Source organism: Rhinatrema bivittatum, chromosome 6 (genome assembly GCF_901001135.1).
Source record: "Rhinatrema bivittatum chromosome 6, aRhiBiv1.1, whole genome shotgun sequence".
NCBI classification, from domain to species: domain Eukaryota; kingdom Metazoa; phylum Chordata; class Amphibia; order Gymnophiona; family Rhinatrematidae; genus Rhinatrema; species Rhinatrema bivittatum.
This window is the reverse complement of record NC_042620.1, coordinates 214,279,384-214,305,550: the sequence shown is the minus strand read 5'-3', so window position 1 is coordinate 214,305,550 and position 26,167 is coordinate 214,279,384. Positions and strand designations below refer to the sequence as shown.

Below are 26,167 nucleotides of genomic sequence, written 5' to 3'. Positions count from 1 at the left end.
CTGTGTGCCATTTTGGTCGCTGAATCTCAAAGATATAGTTGTACTGGAGAAGGTACAGAAAAGGGTGACCAAAATGATAAAAGGGATGGAACAGCTCCCCTATGAGGAAAGGCTAAAGAGGATAGGGCTGTTCAACTTAGAGAAGTGATAGCTGGGGAAGATATGATAAAGGTCTATAAAATCATGAGGATTAGAATGGGTAAATGTGAATCTGTTATTTACTCTTTCGGATAATAGGACTAGGGGGCGCTCCATGAAGATAGCAAGTAGCTCATTTAAAACAAATTGGAGAAAATTCTTTTTCACTCAGTGCACAATTAAGCTCTGGAATTTGTTGCCAGAGGATATGGTTAGGGAAGTTAGTATAGCTGGGTTTAAAACAGGTTTGGATATGTTCCTGGAGAAGTCCATAAACTGCTATTAATTAGGTTGAACTTAGGGAATAGCCACTGCTGTTACTGGCATTTGTAGCATGGGATCTATTTAATGTTTGGATACTTGTAACCTGGGTTGGCCACTATTGGAAGCAGGATGCTGGGCTTGATGGACCCTCAGTCTGACCCATTATGGCAAATCTTATATTCTCCCCACCCATTCCTTTCCCCTTTCTCCCTCTCCATTCCTTGTCCAGCAGCATCCCTCCTCTCTCTCCCACCTAGACCTTGACCAGCAGCAATCCCCTATCTACTACCCATCCCTTGCCTAGCAGCTTCCCCCTCTCCATCTCACTCCCTGCCCAGCGGCATCCCTCTCCTTCTATGAAGCAGCAGCAGTATCCTGCCTAATGGCAGCATTCTGTATCCCACAACCCCCTGCCTAATGAGTCCTTTTCTCTCTTCCCCCCCCCCCCCCCCGCAGTTCCCTTGCCCAGCAGCACCTGTTCTCTCTTTCCCAAACCCCTTGCCCATCAGCAGGAGTCCCCTCTTCTTCATCCCTCTGCCCAGTAACAGCAACCCACTCTTTTTCTGCCCTCAGACTCCTGCCCAGCAGCCATCCTTTATTTGGCTCCCTTCTTCACCACTCCTTGTTTCTCCCTCTTTCTTTTTCAATCTTCAGGCTGCAGTGCTTTAGATCTTTCTGCAATAGTAGCTGAAAAGATATAAAATGAACACAGAGCCAGTGAGCCATTACTTATCCATAGGCCATGAAGCAATCCTGACCTTTTTTTCAACACAAGCTTATTCATTGCAATATCCTGAAAACTTGAATATCTTGGGGTCCCCTAAATAGGTTTGAGAACAAGTTCCCTAGCTCCTTCAGTCTTGTTCCCTCCTCCCTACCTAATTTTCTGGCTTATAGATTCCACCCTTGAGATATTTATAATTAAACTCACCAATCATTATCTCCCCCGCTGTTATGTTATGAGTAAAGTCAATAGTGGACCCTTGGGCCGGCTGAGGTGGACAGCGTCCACAGAAGTTAATAAGCCGGGAGGCGGCACTCAGCTGAAGCGGACTGATGGCGTCTTCACCCTGGAAACCCAAGACCCCCCCAGGAGGAGCCCGTAGGGGTCCGAGTCGCTGGGACTTAGGAGAATCGTGAATGAGTCCATGGTCTGTGGCTGGCTGAAGGACGAGGAGAATCGTGAAGAAGACCAAGGTTCGAGGCTGGCAGAAGACAAAGGAGAATCGTGAAGAAGACCAAGGTTCGTGGCTGGCTGAAGACAAAGGAGAATTGTGAAGAAGACCAAGGTTCGTGGCTGGCTGAAGACAAAGGAGAATCGTGAAGAAGACCAAGGTTCGTGGCTGGCAGAAGACAAGGAGAATCAGGAACCGGAGCTGGAGTCAGGATATGTAGACAGCAAGTAGAGCCCAGAGCTGGAGCCAAGGCACAGCAGGACCAAACAGAACCTGACCTGGAAGCAGGGCACGGCTGGGACAAGCTGGAACCGGAGCTGGAAGCAGGGCACAGCTGGGACAAGCTGGAACCGGAGCTGGAAGCAAGGCACGGCTGGAACAAGCAGGAACCAGGGCTGGAAGCAAGGCACGGCTGGAACAAGCTGGAACCGGAGCTGGAAGCAAGGCACGGCTGGAACAAGCAGGAACCAGGGCTGGAAGCAAGGCACGGCTGGAACAAGCAGGAACCAGGGCTGGAAGCAAGGCACGGCTGGAACAAGCTGGAACCGGAGCTGGAAGCAAGGCACGGCTGGAACAAGCAGGAACCGGAGCTGGAAGCAAGGCACGGCTGGAACAAGCAGGAACCAAGGCTGAAAGCAACGCTGGGAAGCAACTAAGCACACAGTAGAGTGACCTCGTTGCAAAGGCAAAGCAAGGAAGTCAGACGCTGGTTTAAATAGCCGGCCAGCGTCTGACGTCAGGAACGGGGCGGTTCAGCACTTCCGGGTGCTGGACCTTTAAGAGCCCCCTGCTCGCGCGCGCGCGTTGCCTGGCAGTGGGAGGAGTCTGAGTCGTCCCTCGGCAGCGTCTCCACATGGAGAGAGACGCTGCCATGCGGCCCTGCAGGCCCCAGGAGCAACGGAACGCGGCGAGACCGGGAGAGGCAGCAGAAAGGTAAGGACCCGGTCGCTAGCCTAGCGACCGGGACCGCAACACCCGCCACCACCTTTCCCAAAACAATCTTGTAAAATCACATACTTAGACATCAAAGTTGAGAAGTTGCCTGGTGGTTAGAGCACTGGGCTAGGAACTAGTGAAGCCAGAGTTCAAATTTCACTGCTATTCCTTGTGACCTTGGGCAAATCACTTCACTTTCCTTTACTTCTCATACAAACTTAGATTACAAGTTTTCTGGTGACAAGAAAAAATGCCTACTTTATGTGAATGTAATCTGAAGTGCTTGCAAGGTGGAATATAAAATCAGACTCTTAAATATTAAACTTTTTGTAAAATATATATATGTTTCAGAAATCATGTCACTGGAGATTGTGAAAAGTATTTCTTGGGATTTTCCTACATTTATCAATTAAATTAAATTCATACTTCATTGGTTGAAGTTAAGTTCTGAAATGTCTGGCTGGGCTGAACTGGAAATCTCTTCCTCTTCTCAGTGTAGGGAAAACATTCTAATTATGTTATTTAGAAATTGGAAGAAGAATCCAACAGAAGAAAATAGGATAATGCATAAGCGTTGGCAAGTTAAATGTAAGACATTGATAAGACAGGCTAGGAGATTTTGAAAAGAAGTTGGCCATAGAGACAAAAACTCAAAGTAAAAACTTTTTAAATATATCCGAAGCAGAGAGCCTGTGAGGGAGTCATTTGGACCATTAGATGATCGAAGGGTTAAAGGGGCACTTAGAGAAGATAAGGCCATCGCAGAAAGATTAAATTATTTCTTTGCTTCGGTGTTTACTGAAGAGAAGCTTGGGGAGGTATCTGTACCAGATGGACTGAACCGAATCACGGTGAACCTAGAAGATGTGGTAGGCCTGATTGACAAACAGAAAAATAGTAAATCGCCTGGAACGGATGGTATACACACCAGGGTTCTGAAGAAACTAAAATATTTCAGACCTATTAGTAAAAATTTGTAACCTATCATTAAAATCATCCATTGTACCTGAAGACTGGAGGATGGCTAATGTAACCCCAATATTTAAAAGAGCTCCAGGGTTGATCTGGGAAACTATAGACCAGTTCTAAATATCAATCACAGAACTTATAGAAAGCCATGGTTTAATGGAACAAAGTCAGCATGGATTTACCCAAAGCAAGTCTAGCCTCACAAATCTGCTTCCCTTTTTTGAAGGAGTTAATAAACATGTAGATAAAGGTGAACCGATATTTGGATTTTCAGAAGTTCCTCATGAGAGGCTTCTAGGAAAAGTAAAAATTCATGGGATAGGTGGTGATGTCCTTTTGTGGATTACAAACTGGCTAAAAGATAGGAAACAGAGTAAGATTAAATGGACAATTTTCTCAGTGGAAGGGAGTGGGCAGTGGAGTGCCTCAGGGATCTGTATTGGGACCCGTACTTTTCAATATATTTATAAATGATCTGGAAAGAAATACAAGTGAAGTAATCAAATTTGCAGATGATACAAAATTGTTCAAAGTAGTTAAATCACAAGCAGATTGTGACAAATTGCGGGAAGACCTTGTGAGACTGGAAAACTGGGCATCAAAATGGCAGATGAAATTTAATGTGGATAAGTGCAAGGTGATGCATATAGGGAAAAATAACCCATGCTATAGTTACACAATGTTAGGTTCCATATTAGGAGCTACCACCCAAGAAAGAGATCTAGGCGTCATAGTGGATAACTCATTGAAATCATCGGTTCTGTGTGCTGCGGCAGTCAAAAAAGCAAACAATGTTGGGAATTATTAGGGAATGGTGAGTAAAACGGAAAATGTCATAATGCCTCTATCGCTCCATGGTGAGACTGCACCTTGAATACTGTGTACAATTCTTGTCGCCGCATCTCAAAAAAGATATAATTGCGATGGAGAAGGTATAGAGAAGGGTGACCAAAATGATAAAGGGAATGGAACAGCTCTCCTATGAGGAAATACTAAAGAGGTTAGGGCTGTTCAGCTTGGAGAAGAGATGGATGAGGGGAGGATATGATAGAGGTGTTTAAAATCATGAGAGGTCTAGAACGAGTAGATGTGAATCGGTTATTTACTCTTTCGGATAATAGACTAGGGGGCACTCCATGAAGTTAGCATGTGGCACATTTAAAACTAATAAGAGAGAGTTCTTTTTCACTCAACGCACAATTAAACTCTGGAATTTGTTGCCAGAAGATGTGGTTAGTGTAGCTGTGTTTTAAAAAAGGATTGGATAAGTTCTTGGACGAGAAGTCCATTACCTGCTATTAATTAAGTTGACTTACAAAATAGCCACTGCTATTACTAGCAACAGTAACATTGAACATACTGGGGCGGATTTTAAGAGCCCTGCTCGCGTAAATCCGCCCGGATTTACGCGAGCAGGGCCCTGCGAGCCGGTAAGCCTATTTTACATAGGCCTACCGGCGCGCGCAGACCCCGGGACTCGCGTACGTCCCGGGGTTTTCGGAGGGGGGCGTGTCGGGGGGCGGGCCCGGTCGTCGCGGCGTTTCGGGGGCGTGTCGGGAGCGTTTTGGGGGCGGGTACGGAGGCGTGGCTACGGCCCGGGGCGGTCCGGGGGCGTGGCCGCGCCCTCCGTACCCGCCCCCAGGTCGCGGCCCGGCGCGCAGGAGGCCCGCTGGCGCGCGGGGATTTACGTCTCCCTCCGGGAGGCGTAAATCCCCCGACAAAGGTAAGGGGGGGGTTTAGACAGGGCCGGGCGGGTGGGTTAGGTAGGGGAAGGGAGGGGAAGGTGAGGGGAGGGCAAAGGAAAGTTCCCTCCAAGGCCGCTCCGATTTCGGAGCGGCCTTGGAGGGAACGGGTTACGCAGCGCGGCTCGGCGCGCGCCGGCTATACAAAATCAATAGCCTTGCGCGCGCCGATCCAGGGATTTTAGTGGATACGCGCGGCTCCGCGCGTATCTACTAAAATCCAGCGTACTTTTGCTTGAGTCTGATGCGCAAGCAAAAGTAGGCTGATCGCGCTTCTTTTAAAATCTACCCCACTTTGTTTTTGGGTACTTGCCAGGTTCTTTTGGCCTGAATTGGCCACTGTTGGAAACAGGATGCTGTGCTTGATGGACACTTGGTCTGACCCAGTATGGCATGTTCTTATGTTCACTTCATTTGTAGTAACACAAAATCCCTGCATTAAGAGGCACTTTGTGAAGTAATACTGAAACCCTGCAGAAAGTAACTCAGAACCTGTATAGCAAGCTTGCCATATCAACACAGCATTAGCTTCCAGAACTCAAACATCAACAACAGTGCATGAAAAGGCAACACTAAATATTCTACTTGGGCCTAAAATACCAATACAACTTCTAGTGGGAAAACAGAACAAGCTGGGCTACTACAGATCCCTACGCAAAAGCTACAGGAGACCTGTTGCTGAGGTGAGGAACTGCCGTGGGGCTTGGGCTTAAATAGAGCAGGAGGCTGACATTATCAGGAGGTACCACTCTTGAGTCTTCCTGCACTGTGCACTTATTATGCACCCGCCTATGGGAGGGGCCAGATTGTGGAGTCATGGCGGCATGTGCAGCTGGATCCGGTGGCATTCCTGCTGCATTGACTGAGTAGCTTGGGGGCGAGTGCTGTGACTCGCAGGTATACCCGCAGTTGCAGATCATAACAGCAAGTATAATTTGGTGTAAATATTTAGCAGTTGCTAATGTCCTCTGTCCACTTAAAAAAAAAAAAAAAAAAACCCTTAACATGTCATATCTTTATTTACAATACTTTTAACCCATGCGATCTAAGTTTCTTGGTGAGTTACAAAAATTCCACATACAGTAAATTCTGCACATTAAAATTAAGCAACGCTTATATTAAACAAAAAGCATTTACACAATACCTTTTCAGCTTTCAGACGGAATTATGTATTAAATTGAGTATGCCAGATACTTCCTATCCTCGAATGTCTGCTAAAAAAAAAAAAAAGCCTTCGTTTTGTTAAGGGAGAGAGATTTTAATGTTTCCAGATAATATAAAGGTATACTTGGAAAATGTATAACAGGCAAGTCATTATGAGGGGTTATTTTAAGATTCATCTGAAGGTTATCCAAAAGCTCAGTACAGTGCTAAATCTTTAAAGTAAGAGGACCCATAAGGCATACATTTTAGTATCGTTAACATTTTGTGTTCAGCAAAAAAAATAGTCCTCTTACATTTTGACATCATGGACTAGCCTATGATTTTTCAGTCATTTTTTGTTAGAAATACATTTATAGGTTTAAGATAACATTGCAGGATACATTCCTGGATACACAACGAAACCAAATCTTTCCAGTTTTTTTTTTTTTTTTTTAACTTTCCTCCCCTTTGCCCTCAGTATGAATGTTGTATATCTCCTCAGACTTTAAGTTCATGCTGAAATCTGTCTTTAACTGTTATTTGCCTTAATGGAATGTCATTTTCTGACCCACCCACAATTTCTCTTGGATGCATGGATTGAGAATAACTGATCTGGATTTGTGAAATGACAATCAGAAAACATAACTGAGTATATAAATACAGCAAAGAGAGAGAATTGGAGAAATGGTAGAGCAAATGCACTGAAACATTGCATGAACCAGGCATGTTGCACCATCCTTGTGCAAATAAAGGTGTATGTTTGTCTCTCCATACATGACATATGGATTTCTTTTCCCTGTTCCCCATACTTACTGGTGTAGGTTTGTTCATAAGCTGCTGCTAGCAGTGTGGCTTACTCAACAGGAACACGATTTTCTGTAATGAATAAAGTTTGACTTGAACCTATTGAATAAGTGTGATATATCATTTGTGTGACATTTTATGCATTTTTTTAAGCATTCGAGAGATCTCAGTTCCCTTAACCCATGTTGCAGAAAACCTATTTAACTTGAAGTTTGCTGCAAAGGAACTTAACAGGAACTCAAAAAAATGTGACAAAGAAGAGAAGTTAGAGAAGGCCAAAATTAAGAAGGTTAGTAAGAAATTTGATTATGGGATTTCAGTTTATTTAACTGCAATTCATTAAACTGTTTTGTATTCTGATTGGAAGGCAGTAGCGACGTCTGCAATTGAGCTAACTTTTTTTTTTTTTTTTAAGATTTACAGTGGTATACATAGTCCGTGCTGGCAGTTAAAATCCAATTGGCTTACCAAGTCTGAACAATTATTCCTAACTACACTGCTGTAGCTGATGGGTATCGCACAGTTATCTGCTCTACAAGCTTGACCACCAGCAAAATATCCAATTTAGTTTTAGTGTGTCTCTTCCTTGGTCCTCTACAGCAGAGGTCTCAACTCGGTCCTTGGGATACAATGAGCTAGTCAGGTTTTCAGGATATCCACAATGAATACGCATGAGAGAGATTTGCATGCAAATTTATCTCTTGCATATCCATTGTGAATATCCTGCAAAGCTGACTAAGTGTGTCCTGAAGACTGAGATAAGAACCTCTGCTCTACAAGTCTGGGTAGTTGGGCATACAAATTTGCACACTAAAAACCGGGATTCAAGCACCCCTGTTTATTTTACCCTACCTCTTGCCCTGTTTTTACCACTATTGCCACAATTCAACAGACAGTACATTTTTTAACTGGTGGTGAGGTGATATGTTTTGTATGCACCTGACACAGTAGCGCTTTATTTTTTAATAGTGTGAATTTCTGCAGCCTTATAGTTCAAAAGATGCATGATGAGCTGTGATAACTTCGGCCATAGCGGCTTAGGAAACAGCCAGGAGGAATAAGGAGGCAGGGTCTGGCTGTTTTCTTCTGTGTAAATTTATTTACAATGCAGCTCACCTTGCAGCTCTGATACAAAACACCATCAAATATAGCAGATTTTAGCATAGCTGGCTTCCTGCCTGCTCCCTGCAGCCTCTCTAAGCCTTCTGAGCCATGTCTTATGCTAGACTGAAGAGATCCTCCCTGGGCCCAGAATCCCTTGCTAGGTTGGGACTTGAGGAACACTGGGCCAGATCGCTGTGGCCAGTCCCTTAAAGTGGTCTGAGGGAGTTGGGCTGATTCTGAAGTGACAATAGTTTGCATCTGGGCCAGTTCTGCCCTGCCAGGTCTCTGGTACATCATGGAAGCGATGCATTTGAACTGCAGCTGGGAGCGAAGGTGACTACTGTTGCAGGAACAGCCTGCTGACTCAGGAGTAATGCTAAAGTTTTAGAGGAGACTTTGTCTCCAGTCCTCAACCAATAGGAGGAATTTGATGTCACCTAGGCAAGCATCTGAGATGGGGCGATTAAATGGAAACAAGAGTATGGATGTCTGCATCTATGCTGAGCATTATATCATGATTATAATTTGCAAAGCTATCTCATGCATATTCATGGAAACTAGACTGAGCGAGTGATCCCTGAGGATGGTTTGAGAACCACTTCTCATGTTATGCCCAAGCGTGTGCAGTGAATTTGTGTGTGTGGTATTTTCAAGCCCATGTACTCAGTCTTACATATGGTGTTGTACCTCATTTAAAATATTAAACTTTTCAGAGTAACATTAGTTAACTGTGTTTTATATCACTTTATTAATTGTATTTTCTGTTTGGAATTTTTTTTAATTTCAAAAGATTATAGTTTTTCAAAGTGTGTGTCTAGCTATTTCTCTGATCCCAAACAGCTTTGGTGGAGAGGGGAAAGAAACAAGCTTATCTCCATCTCCTCAATCCAGGCTCTCTGCCACCTCTCTTATTTCTTTCCCCTGTATAATTGAATTTTATTTATTCTGCTTGATCCACTTAGTATGGGTTTATTCCATCCTACCAGCAGATGGAGACAGAGAATCAAAACTCTTAAGTGATGACACTTGTATGAAGAGTGGAGCTGACAAGGCACTTGCCAGCATTCTTCGTCTCCAGCAGAAGATGGTACCATGTTTTTCCGAAAATAAGACAGGTCTTATTCTTTTTTAGCTCCGAAAAAATGATTGGGGCTTATTTTCAGGGGATGTCTTTTTTTTTTTTTTTTTTCCAAGATTGGTGAATGAGGACAGGGCTAAGCCCACCTCCTCTTTCATTCACCAATCAGATTCAATTTTTGACCGAACCTTTTGGTTCGGCCTTTGTTATCGACCCACCGCAGGAAATTTCGTTTTCCCGCGGTTCAGGCCGATTTTATTTAGTCTGCCCCGCCGAAACGAAGCCCAAAACCCGGGGGGGGGCAGATGGGGTTGTGTTAAAAAAAAAAACAAACAAACAAAAAAAACAAAAACCCAAACCCACCCCAACCCTTCAAATTTAATTCATTGCAACACCCCAAAACTTGCTGAAATTCCCCAGTGGTCCAGCAGGGGTCCTGGGAGCAATCTCCTGCTCTTGGGCTGTCTGCTGCCAGTAATCAAAATGGCGCCAATGGCCCTTTGCCCTTACCATGTGACAGGCTATTTGTGCCATTTGCCGGCCTCTGTCACATGGTAGGAGCAACTCCTACCATGTGACAGAGGCATGCCATTTCCCTAATTGAGCGGGCCTCCAGATTCTGGCTCTCTAGGTCCCTTTGCAGTGCTTGGTTGAGGAGGTCCTAAGAGGGGACTTCAGGTTCCTCTGGGTTTTGGTTGAGTCTAGGATTGCTGCTGGTAAGAACAGGAGAGGTCCTCCCCACCACCACCCCTCTTCCCCCTTTTCACTAATTCTTCCATTTTCCTGGCTTTGTCTCTAGCTGTAGCTTAAAGTTAAAAATATAAATTTCATAGTGTGTAGCAGATGGACTCAGGACAAATGGGTATAGTGTACTCCTGATAGCAGTTGGGAGACGGAGTCAGATTTCAATCTGACGTTAGCCTACATATACTCGTGCAGGAAGTGCAGCTCTTCAGTATTTCTCCGTCTCCTTAGCAGTTCGGGATACCACACATGCTTGCACAGTGTTAGAAAATCCAAACCAAAGAAGAGAGAATTTTACCTCTACAAGACGAGCCCCGCTCTCCTGCGGTGAAAACTAAGGGTCCCTCCCCCAGTCGAGAATTCCTAAGGTGATTTCTGAGATCCCTCAGAGGTAAGCCTCGGTCTGGTAGCCAGTTCCCGGCATGGACTTAGCCCCCAGAGTGGCTGAGAGGCGGCGGTGAAGGTATTTTCCCTCTTCCCCCGCAGCCGGAGACCGCCCGGCATGAGACCAGGAAGCGCCGAGACAAGGTAAGTAGAAAACTTTCTTAAAGTCTCCGGTCTCCGAGGCTCAGCTAGCCGCACAGATAGCTCTTCCGGCGTCTGTTTAATCGGGTTGAGCAGCCCCGTCCAGGCTAGACCCCGATCCAGTGCGAGGGTCCTCCCGCGTGGGGACCCTCCAGGGGGTCACCATCTTGCTCGCGTGGTCGTCTGTGCCATTTCCCCCCCTTGATCGCTGTATTGTCCGCATAACTGAGCCGGGCGCAAAAAAGATGTGCCCACAGCAGCGCGCACATCTGTGCCGTGCACACAGATAGTCCTTGCGCACAGCGGCATGCGCAATAGCGGCCTGCACGCGCATAGTTGGCGCACTCGGAGTGCACAACTAAGTCTCCCGGCGCGCACACCTACACGCACAGACGAGCTTTGAGCAACTCCACGCGCACAAATCATGGCACCACCATCCAAGAAAGCCAAGGGACAAACCCTCTGCCCAGCCTGCCACCTGAGAGCTGTGCAAACTGAAGTGGCCTCTGCCCTGTGCCTACAGTGCGAAGAGGCTCTGGGGGGAACCGAGGCAAGGCCCCCCCCTCAGCCAGTAGACTAATCCGGCTCTACTAATGATAGTACCCCAGACCTCACTATCTCCAGCTCGGCCGCTCCTCAGATGGGCCCCTCTGGGAACGCCGCTGGATTCAATATAGATCCAGGGACCTTTTCCTGGGTGGAATTCTTCAAAGAGCTGCAAACCTTCGTCCAGGTGCAATCGGTACCGCCTTTGACACAGCCACAGTCTCCACCGGAAGAGCAAAACCTTCCAGGCTCCTCTCTGGCCCCCGAGATGTACCTCCTCTGGGCAAAAGCCTCCCCTTAGGGGGACATAGATACCTCGGGGGAAGAGTCAGATTCCCTGGAGGAAGGGGAAATCCCTCCAGGAATGGAACCATACCGAACCATGATGCGCTTCTTCTCCAAAGACGAGTTACCAGATCTCGTGTCTCTGAGCCTGAAGACGCTGGCTATCCCAGGCGCAAGTACTGCAGCAGAGCCAAAGACAAACCCAGTTTTGTTTGGTCTCAGTCAGGCCTCTTGCTATTTCCCAATGTTGCAGGCCATCCAACAACTGATTGACCTGGAATGGAATGCCCCGGAGGCCAGTTTCAAAGGAGGATGGGCCCTAGAAGCCCTGTACCCCCTGGAACCCTCAGCCAAGGAGCTCCTAGGGTTCCCCAAAGTGGACGCAAAGGTCTGTGCTATCTCAAAGCGCACTACCATCCTAGTCGAAGGAGCTGCACTCAAGGATACCCAGGACAGACATCAGGAATCAATCTTTAAACAGTCATTAGATGTGGCAGCCATGACCCTGCAGATCGCTTCCTGCTGTGCCTTGGTGACACGTGCCTGCTTGCTGCTCTCCAGGGATATGCAACCACTTCCGCCAAAACAGAACCAGCAATATCTTTCCTCACGGATGTGACTTCTGATCTGTTGCGCATCTCAGCCAGGAGCATCTCATCCATAGTTGCAACCAGAAAGCAACTCTGGTTCCAAAATTGGTCAGCCGACGCGACCTCCAAGACTAAACTCACGAGAATACCCTTTAAAGGATCCCTTCTGTTCGGAAGCGAACTGGAGAAGTTAGCCGACAAATGGGGCGAATCCCAGTACCTCTGTTACCAGAGGACAGGAACAAAAAAACCCATCGCCCCTCTCCCCCGAAGATCAAGGGCAGATGAGTCCAGCGTTTTAGACCATACAAAAACACCTACCGAGCACCTCACCCTGCAGGCAGGGCCCAATCCTTTCAGATCAGACACAACAAGAGGGGAGCTGGTTCGGGTTCAGGCCCCGGTCGAACCCCACAATGAGATTCAACAGACCCATCCACAGTAAGAAGCCATAGGGGGCAGACTTACCCCCTTCTACCAAAGATGGGTCGAGATAATGTTGGAAAAGTGGGTCCTAACCATCATTCGAGAGGGATATTAGCTGGACTTCCACAGTATCCCTCCAGACAAATTTGTGAGATCACCGTGCCACTCCCCCTCCAAGAGGATGGCAGTGGAAACCACACTGACAAAACTACTCAGCTTAAAGGCGATAACCTCTGTGCCCATGCACCAACAAAATTCTGGTCACTATTCCATCTATTTTATCGTTCCCAAGAAGGAGGGAATGTTCCAGCCCATCCTGGACCTCAAAACCGTCAATCGCTACCTGAGGGTACCGCACTTCCGCATGGAAACCCTACGCTCAGTCATAAGGGCAGTACAACCGGGAGAATTCCTCACTTCTCTGGATCTGTCAAAAGCCTATCTCCACATCCTGGTCCATCTTGACCATCAGCGCTTTCTATGCTTTGTAATACTGGACCATCATTACCAGTTCCGGGCGCTACCCTTCGGACTAGCTACTGCCCCTCGGACATTCACAAAATCAAGGTTTTAGTGGCGGCAACACTGAGGAAAGAAGGAATCATTCTCGTACATCCGTACCTGGACGATTGGCTGATCAGGGCAAAATCTCCTGAGGAAAGTTATCAGGCGACCACCAGAGTCAAGAATCTACTGCAGAATCTCAGGTGGATCGTCAACACAACCAACAGCTGCCTGCAGCCCTCCCAATCGCTAGAGTACCTGGGAGTCCAGTTCAACACCAAACAAGACAAGGTCGTTCTTCCCCCTAGAAGGAGAAGGAAATTGATGGACCAGTTGCGAAAACTGTTGAACTGTGCTTGCCCCAAGGTATAGGACTACTTCCAAGTCCTAGGCCTCATGACATCAACCCTAGAAGTCATCCCATGGGCAAGGGCCCACATGCGACCACTACAACGCTCCCTACTGTCACGATGAAATCAGATATCTCAGAACTACTCCGTTCGCCTCTGGCTACCGGCAGAGGTGTGGACCCAGCTCCAATGGTGGTACAAGAAGACCATCTGAGCAAGGGAGTAAGACTATCCCCACTGATCTGGGTCTTACTCACCATGGATGCGAATTTGTGAGGGTGGGGACCCCACTGCCAGGAACTGACTGCCCAGGGGCAATGGAACATAAACTGATGGGAAGCCCGAGCAGTCAGACTAGCCTGCCTACGATTCAATCACAGACTCTGGGGTGAATCTGTCAGTCATGTCAGACAACGCCACGACAGTTGCCTACATCAACTGCCAGGGAGAAACCAGAAGCCAACAGGTGTCCCTGGAAATAGAACCCCTAATGGCGTGGGCGGAAGCAAACCTACAAGAAATCTCAGCCACCCACATCGTGGGGAAAGACAATGTCACTGCAGATTACCTCAGCAGAGAGAGTCTAGACCCAGGGGAATGGATGCTGTTGACCACAGCCTTCTAGTTGATAGTAAACCGCTGGGGAACCCCAGCCATGGATCTTCTGGCAACCCCGTCCAACGCCCAAGTTCTTCAGCCGCAGACGAGATCCACAATCCCAGGGAATAGACACCCTCATCCAGACCTGGCCACAGGAAGACCTGCTGTACGCTTTTCCCCCATGGCCACTACTGGGCCAGATCATCCGCAAGGTATAACACCACAGGAGACTAGTACTTCTAGTGGCCCCGGACTGGCCAAGAAGGCCATGGTATGCAGACATGCGAAGACTTCTGGCGGGGAACCCTCTGTGTCTGCCTCAACATGTGGACCTGCTCCAGCAAGGACTGATCCTCCACGAAGACCCAACTCCATTCTCTCTCATGGTCTGGCCATTGAGAGGACTCACCTGAAGAAGAGCAGATACTCTGGGGCAGTGATTGACACCTTGCGCTGAGCACGCAAGTTTTCCATGTCTCTAACTTACATACGAATATGAAGAGTATTCAAAGCCTGATGTGAGGACCGCAACATCCTTCCGCAGACAATCAAAATCCCCATGGTCCTGGAATTTCTGCAGGACGGCTTGAAGAAGGGGTTGTCTGTCAACTCCATCAAGGTTCAGGTGGCTGCGCTGGCCTGCTTCAGAGCCAAAGTGGTCGGCATCAGTCTATCATCCCATCCAGACGTTTCCCACTTATTGAGAGAGGTCAAGCAAATCCGACCACCACTAAAGTGGCCGGTGCCCCTATGGAACCTCAATCTAGTATTAGACTTCCTAGCGGGAGCTTCCTTCAGACCTACACATGGTCTGTCACTACATCTCCTGACCTTGAAGATTGCATTCCTAGTGGCAATATGTTCAGCCCGTCGCATCTCCGAGCTTCTAGCGCTATCCTGTAGGGAACTGTTCCTTAGACTCACACCGGGATCCATACAGCTCTGCACTGTCCCCTCCTTCCTTCCGAAGGTGGTTTCTCATTTCTATCTAAACTCGGTATCGCTATTCAAAGTTCCTTGTAAAAAGTTGAACACACGTATTGTTTCAAAATACGAATAATGTTAAATGGTTTATTGTTACTTTTCAATGTTCCTTGTAATAAGCCCAGGTCGGACCGCTCCAACCAGGGTAACTTATTGTTTATTGTAAACCGGATTGATTTGTATTGTATACAGGAATTCCGGTATATAAAAATTAAAAATAAATAAATAAACCAAACCATCTCGCTGCCATCGCCAGATAAGCATAAGGACTCCGGAAGACTCATGCCGCCTTCACCAGCTTAACGTCGGCAGACTCCTAGTCCAATACCTGGAAAGATCGGAATCCATACAAAAGATGGACCACCTAATCATCCTTCACAGCGGGAAGAAACAAGGGGAAGCGGCCTCGCGAGCAACCATTGCCCGCTGGATCAAAGAAGTAATCAAGGCAGCTGACGTAGAGGCAGGGAAGCCTCCACCTCTACAAGTCAAGGCCCATTCCACAAGGGCCCAGGCAGTGTCCTGGGCAGAAACCAGAATGCTGTCACCCGCCGAGATCTGTCAGGCGGCAACACGGTCCTCCATTCACAACTTCTCGAGGTTTTATTGCCTGGATGTTCAGGCCCGGGAGGACACAGCATTTGCAAGGGCAGTAGTAAGTGGGCCACGGGCAGCCTCCCACCCGGTTGGGGAGTAGCTTTTGTATATCCCATTGGTCCTGAGTCAATCTGCTGCATGCTAGGAAATGGAGAAATTACTTACCTGATAATTTTGTTTTCCTTAGTGTAGACAGATGGACTCATTATCCCGCCCACAGCTGCCCCAAAATCCAGAAACCTCGGGTGACAATCCCCGAGAGCAAGACAAGCACGGGTAAGGCAGACTTTACCCCTAGTTGACGACACCCATAGTTGCCGGGTGTCGGCACTTTTTTCGGTTGAGTGCACTGGCGGTCTCCAGTTGGAAATCAATTCAACCAGACCAAGTTAATCAAGTTATTAAAACACGCACATATCCACAATTGCTTTTTGAGGAGAATACTGAAGAGCTGCACTTCCTGCACGGGTATATGTAGACTGACATCAGATTGAAATCTGACTCCGTCTCCCAACTGCTATCAGGAGTACACTATACCCATTGGTCCTGAGTCCATCTGTCTACACTAAGGAAAACAAAATTATCAGGTAAGAAATTTCTCCATAAAAAAAAGTTTAGAAAAGAATAAAACTAGGCCTGTAGCACAGCAAAGAAGCTACAGCCATGGCTAGAGGAAGGTGGCTCAAGGTCTGCAAAGTGAGAGTAGATTGGCCCTTTGCCAGATCCAGCTGAATTTTGCTCACAGGGTCTCTGGGACAGCACATCAATCATCTTGATTCTCCTGTTCTCGCTGGTCTGGGAACTCCAGTGTCTTCGGGCTTTATTTTTCTCTTTGCCAGCAAGGGTAGAAGGCTGTCTACTGAAAATGATGGGCAAGCGTAGTTGCCAGTGTGGGAACCAGTGCATGTCTAGTACAGTTGATTACTTATACTCCATTTATGATGGGGGCTCATTGCCTCCCTCTGGATCCAGCAAAAGTTTTATGGCTCCCCAGAACAAACAAATACATTGTGATGAGGGGATCTACCACCTTGAGACCATTCAGCAGCAGGATTGGCAACCTTCTGGGATTCCCTTCATGGTTAGTCTCCTTGTATTGTGGTTTCTGGCCTTTCCCATTTGGAGCCTTGTGGCCCTCCGGAGTTGGACCCTGGCGGAGGGGGGGGGGTTCTATTAGCTTCTTCAGGGGCCTTCTTATGCTCCAGGGGCTTTTCTCATCAGATTTTGTGATGGTTGTACACTAGGCTTGCTGTACTATTCAGAAACCTTGTGAGGGAAGGGACTTGGACAATACATGCACTAAGTCTTTTCTTAAAGTTTCCTCTCTGCTGGCCATATGTCCTAGGATGACGAGGGAAGTTTTGGCCTTGGTGGTGGGACCTACCTCCCTGGAATCTTTCCTGAGCTTGGTGGAGGAGAGGTCTGAGACAGCCTCCTGAGCTCTGTGGAGGATGCGTGTTCCTCTGAAGGAGAGGGCTCTTCAGTCATCAAGCTTTTTCAGAAGTAGGAGCTTTCTTCCCTTATTTCCCAGGTTGTTTCTTCTCTTCATATGTCAGCTTTAATATGGAGGAGGCTCCTGAGGGAAACCCTATCCTCAAGGGAATCCAAAGACTGAAGTCCTTTCCTCTCCATAAAGCATTGAGGCACATGGACTTGTCAGAGTGGGAGTCCCCTAAAGGGGAGGTATCAAAGGGAGCAAGGCAGTGAATAAGCTTTATCCTTTTCCTGCATAAGGCAGAAAGTCTTTTTCAGGTCCCTCAAGTGGATGGTCTGGTATCTGCTTACTCGCAAGACCGCTATTCTGGTGGAAAGTGGTATGACTCTTAATCCACAGTATAGAAAGATTGTGCCCTTTTAAATGGACCTTCTCTGTTGTGGTTTGGCTCTGCAGTCTGCCATTTGTGGAAGATATGTGGCTTAGGCCATTTTGTGCTGAGTCCAGAGACAGCCTGGTTAGAATAGGGAGCTATCTTTTTGGCAGATGCTTTGTATGACCTTTAATTTCCTCTTGGTCGATGGCCTCTGCTGTTTCAGAGTGGAAGCTGCTGCAGCTGTGTAACTGTTTGGCAGATATTGCATCTAAGACCTACCTCTGCAAGCTTCCCTTCAAGGGGATGTTACTGTTTGGCTAGAATTTGGAGGCATCTAAGCCTCAGACTCCCAGAGGGTAGAGTCTGCCTGTCTTCCCACATTAATAAAGGTCCTGGTTGCTTCAGAGAGGCCAGTAGTTATGAACTGGAAAAGCAGTGTTTCTCCAAAGTGAGCAAATTTTGAGATAAACCACAGCCCCTTTGTAGAGCTACAAAGCCAAGGAGTGGCAGTGCTGAGTCTTTTGATGCTACCCATTCAACCCAATGAGAGTTAGCGGGTATCCTCCCTGATAATCCCTAAACACACCTCTCTTCTTTACTGTATATTTTTAAATGTGCGATTTATGCCTCTTTTTTAATGCAATTTTGTAAGTAGACTACTTAATGTTTCCCCTCGGGGGATAGGGAAATACCTACTGTATCTGAATATCTCTCATTGAGCTACCAATGAAAAGGTGTGAGCTGCATATAAAAAAAATATATACAAATAACAATGGGAGATTTCAGTTACCATAATAAATTGACTGGAAAAATGTCTCTTCAGGGCATGCTGAGGAGATTGTTTCCAGATGCCAAAAATGATTGCTTCATGGAACAGCTGGTCCTAGAACTGACTATAGGAGAGACTACTTTAGATCTAATCCTCACTGCAATGCAGGATCTGGTGCAAGATAACTGAGGTGGGACCGCTTGGCAATAGTGATCATAACATAATCAAATTTTTCCCGTCGATAGCAGGGCTGAATTAACCATGCTGTCATGGGATCTGTCAGTCACGTCCGGGAGGCGGAGCTTGTCAAAGCAGAGATCAGAGCTTTGCTCTCTGCGGCTGTGCGTGTTCCCGCGCAGGAAAGTAACGGAATCTCTCAGTCTGTTCTTTCTGAGCGCGGGATCGCACGCGGAGCTATTCTTCTCTTCAGCATTAATAGAACAAAATATGTCAAAATTGGGGTTTAAGCCCTGTAAGTGCGGCAAGGTAATGTCAGTCACGGATGGCCATGACCGATGTTACCGATGCCTAGGACCAGATCACAATCGGGAAGATTGTGAATTTTGCTCTAGGATGTCACCCAGAGCACTGAAGCAAAGGGCCTACAGACCTCAGGAACTTTTTGCCTCATTGAAGGCTGAAGGCCCCTGTGCGCACGGTGCAGAAGATTTCTGCGCACAGGGCACGGCGCCGTGCCCTGTGCGCAGAGTGATCAGCGCCGATGTCTCTGGCGCTGATCACTCTTGCGCGTACGGACACAGAAAGATATGCGCACAAGTCTAGATCTGCACATAAATCCAAATCCGCGCATGAGACACATGAGCACCTATCTCATGTATTACAAAATGAGTTGAAACGAAGACGTGGACCCTCACACAGATCTTCTTCAGCCTCTCCATCAATAACCTCACCTCGTTCAGGTACTTCCCTTTCTTCGAGAGATAATTCGACAGAGTTTACAATAAAACGTAGAAAACGATCACTGTCTTCACGGAGGAGTTATACAGACTCGTCGTCACACTATTATCATAAGCACTCACGACGCTCCCACCACAAAAACTCGGCAAAAAAAGGTGCAACTTGGGAAGTAAGCCTTTTGACTTCTAAATCATCTCATATACCAACTTCAAATACCTTCTCTCACAGAGAGGTAATACAAGTTACTTCCTCTACTGCTTCTACAGATTCAGAGGATTCAAGGGACATAATATGCGATGAAAAACGGAAAGACCATAAAGTATACACTACTTTACCTCAGAACACACCAATGCCCCCTAAAGCATGTGGATCACAAGAACCAGACAATCGTACAATAATGCCCCCTCATACAAAAGAGGCATTTTATCAATTGTCCCAATCCTTAGCAGGTTTTTATGAAACTCTTCAGTCATCATTCAAAATGACTAATATTGCTGATGACAGTTCTCCAGAACATAAGATGCAGAATAATAGAGAACAGTCGGTGGAGCCTCTGACATCTCCCATAGCAAACCGACCAGCTTCACCAAATTATAAACAGGGTACATCATTTGATTCTCCTTCACCGCAAACATCCCCATAATCATCTACAGGATTCCCATCCGATCCGCAAGAACAATCTCAGGAGCCGTATTCCCCTCCGGAAGACCTTGCATACCCAAAGTTTCTGGAAAAATTGGGTACAATACTGCATCTAGAGGTCCAAAAAGACAGACCCTAGGTCTGAAACCCTGGGTCTCCTAAAACTTTTTGACACTCCAGGGGAACCAACATCTCTTCCACCACAAGAGCTCCTGCATTCAGTCTTACAGAAATCCTGGGAAACACCTTACGCTATCGCAGCAGTTTCCAGGAAAACGGACATAAAATTCTGTATGAGGAAAACATCACCGTGCTCTGTACCACAATTACCTCATGCTTCTATTGTAGTAGAGTTGGCGATGCAAAGATTTAAGAAAACAGTCACGTTCCTCATACCCACCAGGCAAATATACCACCAAGGGAGGAAAATATACCATAATTCAATGTTGAATGCCCGAATTATGCACCATCAATTCTATATGAGTGCATACAAGCTGTAAAGGATATGCTTTCCTTGACTGTGGATCAGATACCTCCTCCTCTTCATGACATGGAGGAGTATTCTCGTCACCTTTTGAGGTCAATATATGAAACATCGTCTAGGGCATCGGCAACAGCCATTGCAGCCCGCAGACTTGCATGGTTAGGCTCAAGTTCCATACATGAAGATTTGCACGAGAAACTAACAAACCTCCCATGTACAGGAGATAATCTGTTCAGAGAACGATTTCAAGACACAGTGGGAAAACTAAAGGAAGAAGCTTTAGCAGTACAATCATTAACATCACATCCTAACTATTCGACCACACGTGGTTATATTGGATCTACTTGTAGGCAATCCTATGCCAGGAGATCCTACAGATCTTACCAGTCCTTTCGTACACAGACTTACCCTGCGTACCAGCGTCCTGCTCCACAACAGAATACCTCAAACAAACGAAGAGGTAAACCATGTAATCAGAGACAGAAGGCACAACAACTGGCTACCGCAGTGAAAGCAACTTCATCTTTAGTTATCAAGCACCACCCGGCAGAATTCATTCCTGCCTGACAGCTTGGGAGAGAATAACATCCGATCAAATGGTTTTGGAGATAGTACGTTACGGCTACCAACTCCAATTTGTCACAAAACCCATATTACCTCATCTTTCCACTTTCAAGATGCACAACTTCCAACCACAACTGGGGGAAGAAATTGCTTTGCTTCGCAAACAGGCAATTCAACAAATTTACCCAGGGATCAAATCAGTAGGATTTTATTCCCCATACTTCCTCATACCCAAGAAGTCGGGTGGCCTTCGCCCCATCCTAGACCTAAGGGAATTGAACAAATTTCTCACCAAAGAGAAATTCAAAATGGTATCGTTGAAATCAATCCTTCCTCTGATTCAAACCAACGATTGGATGTGTTCCATAGACCTCAAGGATGCTTACACACACATTCCAATCCATCCATCCTCATGGCGTTACCTATGCTTTCGCTACAGGCATAAACACTATCAGTACAAAGTTCTCCCTTTTGGACTATCGGCTGCACCCAGGGTGTTCACCAAATGCATGGTAGTGGTGTTGGCGGCTCATCTCAGACAACAAGGTATAACAATCTTTCCATATCTGGACGATTGGCTCATAATTGCCCCAACTCCAAACATCTTACTCAAACACCTCCATCGAGTGATACAATGCTTGCAAGAATTAGGATTGGTGATCAATTTTCAGAAATCACACCTACAACCAACACAACAGTTACAGTTCATAGGAGCATGCCTGGACACTACGTGCAAAAGGGCATACCTACCAAGTGACAGAATATCACAATTCCATCTTCTGTTACATACCTTGAACCATTCTCAGAGACCTTCAGCGAGACAGGTTTTAGTAGTCCTCAGCCACATGGCAGTGGCGAATTTCATGGTTCCCAACACCAGGCTACACATGAGATGCCTGTAATGGGGCTTGAAACATCAATGGAAACAACACTCGCAACCATTGACACAAAAGATATCGTTGACCTCAGAGATAAGGAAAGACATAACATGGTGGCTCCTAAACTCCACCCTATCCAAGGAAGCATTGTTCAGTTCCCCCCCTCTCAACGCAGTATTAACCACAGATGTGTCTCGCAAGGGCTGGGGTGCACACCTCGAGATTTACGAAACACAAGGGTTATGGACAATCTTGGAACAGAACCTGCAAATAAATTTACTGGCACTCAGAGCGATTCGCAATGCATTATGAGTGTTCCAAGACCACCTGAGAGGATGCACGGTCATGATCTACATGGACAAACAAGTTGTGATGTTTTACATCAACAAACAAGGAGGGTCCGGTTCATGGTCCCTTTGCAAGGAGACGTTGACAATCTTCGAACATGCTCACCGAAGTTGCATACATCTTCAGGCAACTTACCTACCAGGAATTGCAAACACAAGAGCGGACAGACTAAGCCGCATCTTTCATCCTCACGAATGGGCACTCAATACAGAAATAGCCCAGGACATATTCATGCAGTGGGGGACACCTTCAATACATCTTTGTAACAGAGATCAATGCTCAAGTTCCCAAATTCTGCTCGATAAGACCAAGCCAATTCAGGATCGCTCAAATGCCTTCCTCATCCCGTGGATGACAGGCCTCCTATACGCCTTTCCTCCAATACCACTCATAACAAGGACAATTCAAAAGTGCATAGCAGACAAAGCTCAACTGATACTCATAGCCCCGGCTTGGCCGAGGCAACCGTGGTACAGTTTCCTTCTCAGACTATCCATCATGGATCCAATTCGATTACCAAATCGCCAGGATCTTCTCTGCCAAGATCAAGGGATGCTTCTACACCTGCTACACTCATCTCTCCACTTGACAGCATGGAGATTGAGAGGCTCCTTCTAACAGAACAGGGAGTTTCCACCTCGGCACAATTCATCTTGTTAGAATCCAGGAAACTCTCCACAAGGAAACATTATAGCTATAAATGGAAACGTTACTCTACCTGGTGCACTTCCAAAGGGGTACCACCATTGGACTGCTCACCTGAGTTGCTCATTGATTATCTTCATACACTATATATGCAGCTGGTCTAGCAACATCACCCATCAGAGTTTATCTCAGTGCCATAGGGGCATATCATAGACCAGTTAACAATATTCCTTTATCCAATCACCCCTTACTATCTCGCTTCATTAAGGGGCTAACTCATATTCGTCCTCCGATCTCCAAGCCTCCAGTTCCATGGAACCTCAACATAGTTCTGGAACAGCTCATGCTTTCCCCATTTGAACCCATGGACTCTGCACATATTAAATACCTCACCTGGAAAGTGGTATTCTTGGTTGCAGTAACATCAGCCCAAAGAGTTAGTGAATTGCAGGCCTTGGTCCATTATTCTCCATATTTACAATTTCGTCACCAAAAGGTAGTCCTCCAAACTCACCCATCCTTCCTACCAAAAGTGGTTTCTCAATTTCATTTCAATCAGACCATGGAATTACCCACCTTTTTCCCTAAACCTCATGCAAATGATAGGGAAAAATTACTGCATACATTAGATTGTAAAAGAGCTTTAGCATACTACAAAGAAAGGACAAACTCGGACTCCCGTGTTTCTCAACTCTTTGTCTCCTTTGACCCAAAGGCACCTGGATTACCAGTGGCTAAACGCACCATCTCCAGCTGGATAGCACAGTGCATCAAATTCTGTTACTATAAACAGAAACTACAACCACATTCACAGCCGAAAGCTCACCAAGTCAGAGCAGTAGCAGCCTCATTGGCACACCTAAGGAATGTGCAACCCATAGACATTTGCAAGGCAGCTACATGGTCATCGCTCTATACCTTCACATCTCACTACTGCCTTGATCAACAAGCAGCCACGGATGTGAAGATAGGGCAAGCAATCCTGCAATCTGTCCTCCTGTCCATGGTGACCGCCACACTGTCAAAGATCACGTACAAACATATATCAAAACAACGTGATCAGGAGCTTGGGACTCCCATGACAGCATGGCTAATTCAGCCCTGGTATCGACGGGAAAAAGCAAGTTTGCTTACCGTAAACGGTATTTCCGTAGATAGGATGAATTAACCATGCTGACCCACCCTCCTCCCTGGCAGTCACCAAGTCTTCGACTACACTAAGGCTTAATCACAGACTGAGGAGATTCCGTTACTTTCCTGCGTGGGAACACACGCGCAGCCGCAGAGAGCAAAGCTCTGATCTCTGCTTTGACAAGCTCCGCCTCCCGGACCTGATTGACAGATCCCATGACAGCATGGCTAATTCATCCTGCTATCTACAGAAACACCATTTACGGTAAGCAAATTTGCTTTTAACATAATCATCGAAGGGAGGACATTAAAGAAAATTACAGCAGTAGCATTTAACTTTAAAAAGGATAACTGACTCTAAGGAAATTGAAAACAAAAAACCTAAAAGGAGCAGTTGCAAAGTTAAATTTGCCTGCAGCATGGATGCTGTTTGAAAGCCCATATTAGATGTATTCCGTTCATTAAAAAAAGAAAGAAAGAGGACCAAATGACTGCCAGTATGGTTAAATGGTGAGGTGAAAGAGGCTATTAAAGCCAAAAAGATGCCCTTCAAAACTTGGAAGGTGGATCCAAACAATGAAAATAGCAAAAAGCAAACACTGGCAAATTAGATGTAAAGCATTAATAAGGCAGGCCAAAAAAGAATTTAAAAAAACTTCCCAGAGGAAAAATTCCCAGAGAGGAAAACTTCAAAGTAAGAACTTCAAGAATATTCAAAGCAAGAAGCCAGTGAGGAGTTGGTTGAACCTTGAGGTGTCCAAAGGGTTAAAGGGCACTCAAGGAAAATGAGGCTATAGCAGAAAAACTAAATTAATTCTTTGCTTTGGTCTTTACTCAGAAAGGTGTCAGATACTTAAGCTGGTGCTTTCAGTCAAAGCCACAATGGTAGCATTTGTGGACAAACAGGGACGGAGCCTGTTGGTGTCACTGGTGTTGAGTCCTTGGTCTGTGGCATGGTTGACACAGCCTAGTAGGCAAACCCCCTAGACCCATGCCGACAGCTGGCAGACACGATTTATTGGGACAGGTTCAGCCCTTGGGTTACAGGGGCTTGCAGAATTTAGGCGTGGGTCCCTCAAGAGTGGACTGAGAGTGACACAGGCAAAAGTCAGTGCTGGCAACGAGCAGACAGTAACCGTTTTCCAGACTGAGATTCAGGGCAGGTGGCAAGCAAGGTGTGGTCCAGGTCCATAGCAGAAGTCATGAAACAATTTTATTATTTTCTTCCCTTCTGGTCCCTAACGGAGATCTGAAAAGGGGAGAGGTTCTCTCCTGTTAGGAAGTTTTAATGTGATAATTTTGTTTTCATGGGGGGACGACATTTTCTTTAGTCCATTGCTTTGATATAAAGATACTATTAAATATCTAATCTATACCACTCCTTATACCAATGATAATGTCTCTGAATAGTTTTGGTTCTCAGTCTCCATCTGCTGGTATGATGGCATAAACCCACGATTCTTGCAGAATTCAATGAAAATACATTAATAGATATGACTAAATTTCTTCTCATGATTATAGATAATGTATTATAGTCTTACCCCAGAGTGGCAGTATGGGGCTTCCCCCCCCTCAATTATTGCTTTCTTATGCAGCTCCAAATGTGTTTGGGACCACTGCTTCAACATAGGGATAGGAAAATGAGGCAACATGTTTCTTCACATTTTCTGACTGCTATAAACTCTTATGCAAGTAAGCTTAGCAGTATACAGAATAACAACCGTCTGCTCTATTTCAGGCAATTCAGAAAGGCAATATGGAAGTAGCAAGAATACATGCAGAAAATTCTATCAGACAGAAAAACCAGTCCATCAATTTCTTGCGAATGAGTGCCAGGGTGGATGCTGTTGCTGCACGTGTTCAAACTGCTGTAACAATGGGCAAGGTAAGACGTCCTGCCATATTGATGGGAAACGCTCATTTAAATTATGAAGGCTTTTATTTCTTATGCTCCTGAAATGTGTTCATGATATACCCTTAGAACAGTTTGTTATGAAGGCAGCTTATAACTGATAACATTTGCCTCTCAAGTGGATGTACTGCATATATTCAGAGATCATTGCCTAATTTTTGTGATCTTACTGTAACTTTCAAGGGATAGCACACAGCAGTAATTCTTAATTCTTCCCCCTCATCAGTGATTTAACACCTTGCTAAACCTGTCGGGGTGTATATTTATTTTTATTTATTTAAAAACACTTGTATTCCACCAATCTAAAACTCTTGGTGGATTACATAAAATACACATAATAAGCCAATCTATAAAATTGTGTGCAACTTTTTTCTAAAACGCATTAGATCCTGATCCTCCCTAATATCCTCAGGTAGATCATTCCATAGAGAAGGCCCTGCCACTTTTTAAATAGCCGATTTCTAGATTCTGTCAAATGCGCTACTCTTTTTATTATAGTAGGAATTTCTCTGAGATTTTTACTCAACGAACGAAGTACCCTTCCAGGTTGATTCTCCTGAA

At 45.9% G+C, this 26,167-nt stretch overlaps 1 protein-coding gene across 1 annotated transcript in view; it reads left to right on the top strand.

The window, feature by feature from the left end:
- Positions 1–26,167, top strand: part of CHMP1B (charged multivesicular body protein 1B) — a 50,099-nt gene that overhangs the window by 2,396 nt on the left and 21,536 nt on the right. Inside the window, exons 2-3 of the mRNA XM_029606540.1 lie at positions 7,363–7,460; positions 25,433–25,579. Coding sequence (XP_029462400.1) covers positions 7,363–7,460; positions 25,433–25,579 — 245 coding nt within the window. The remainder of the gene's footprint in view (positions 1–7,362; positions 7,461–25,432; positions 25,580–26,167) is intronic.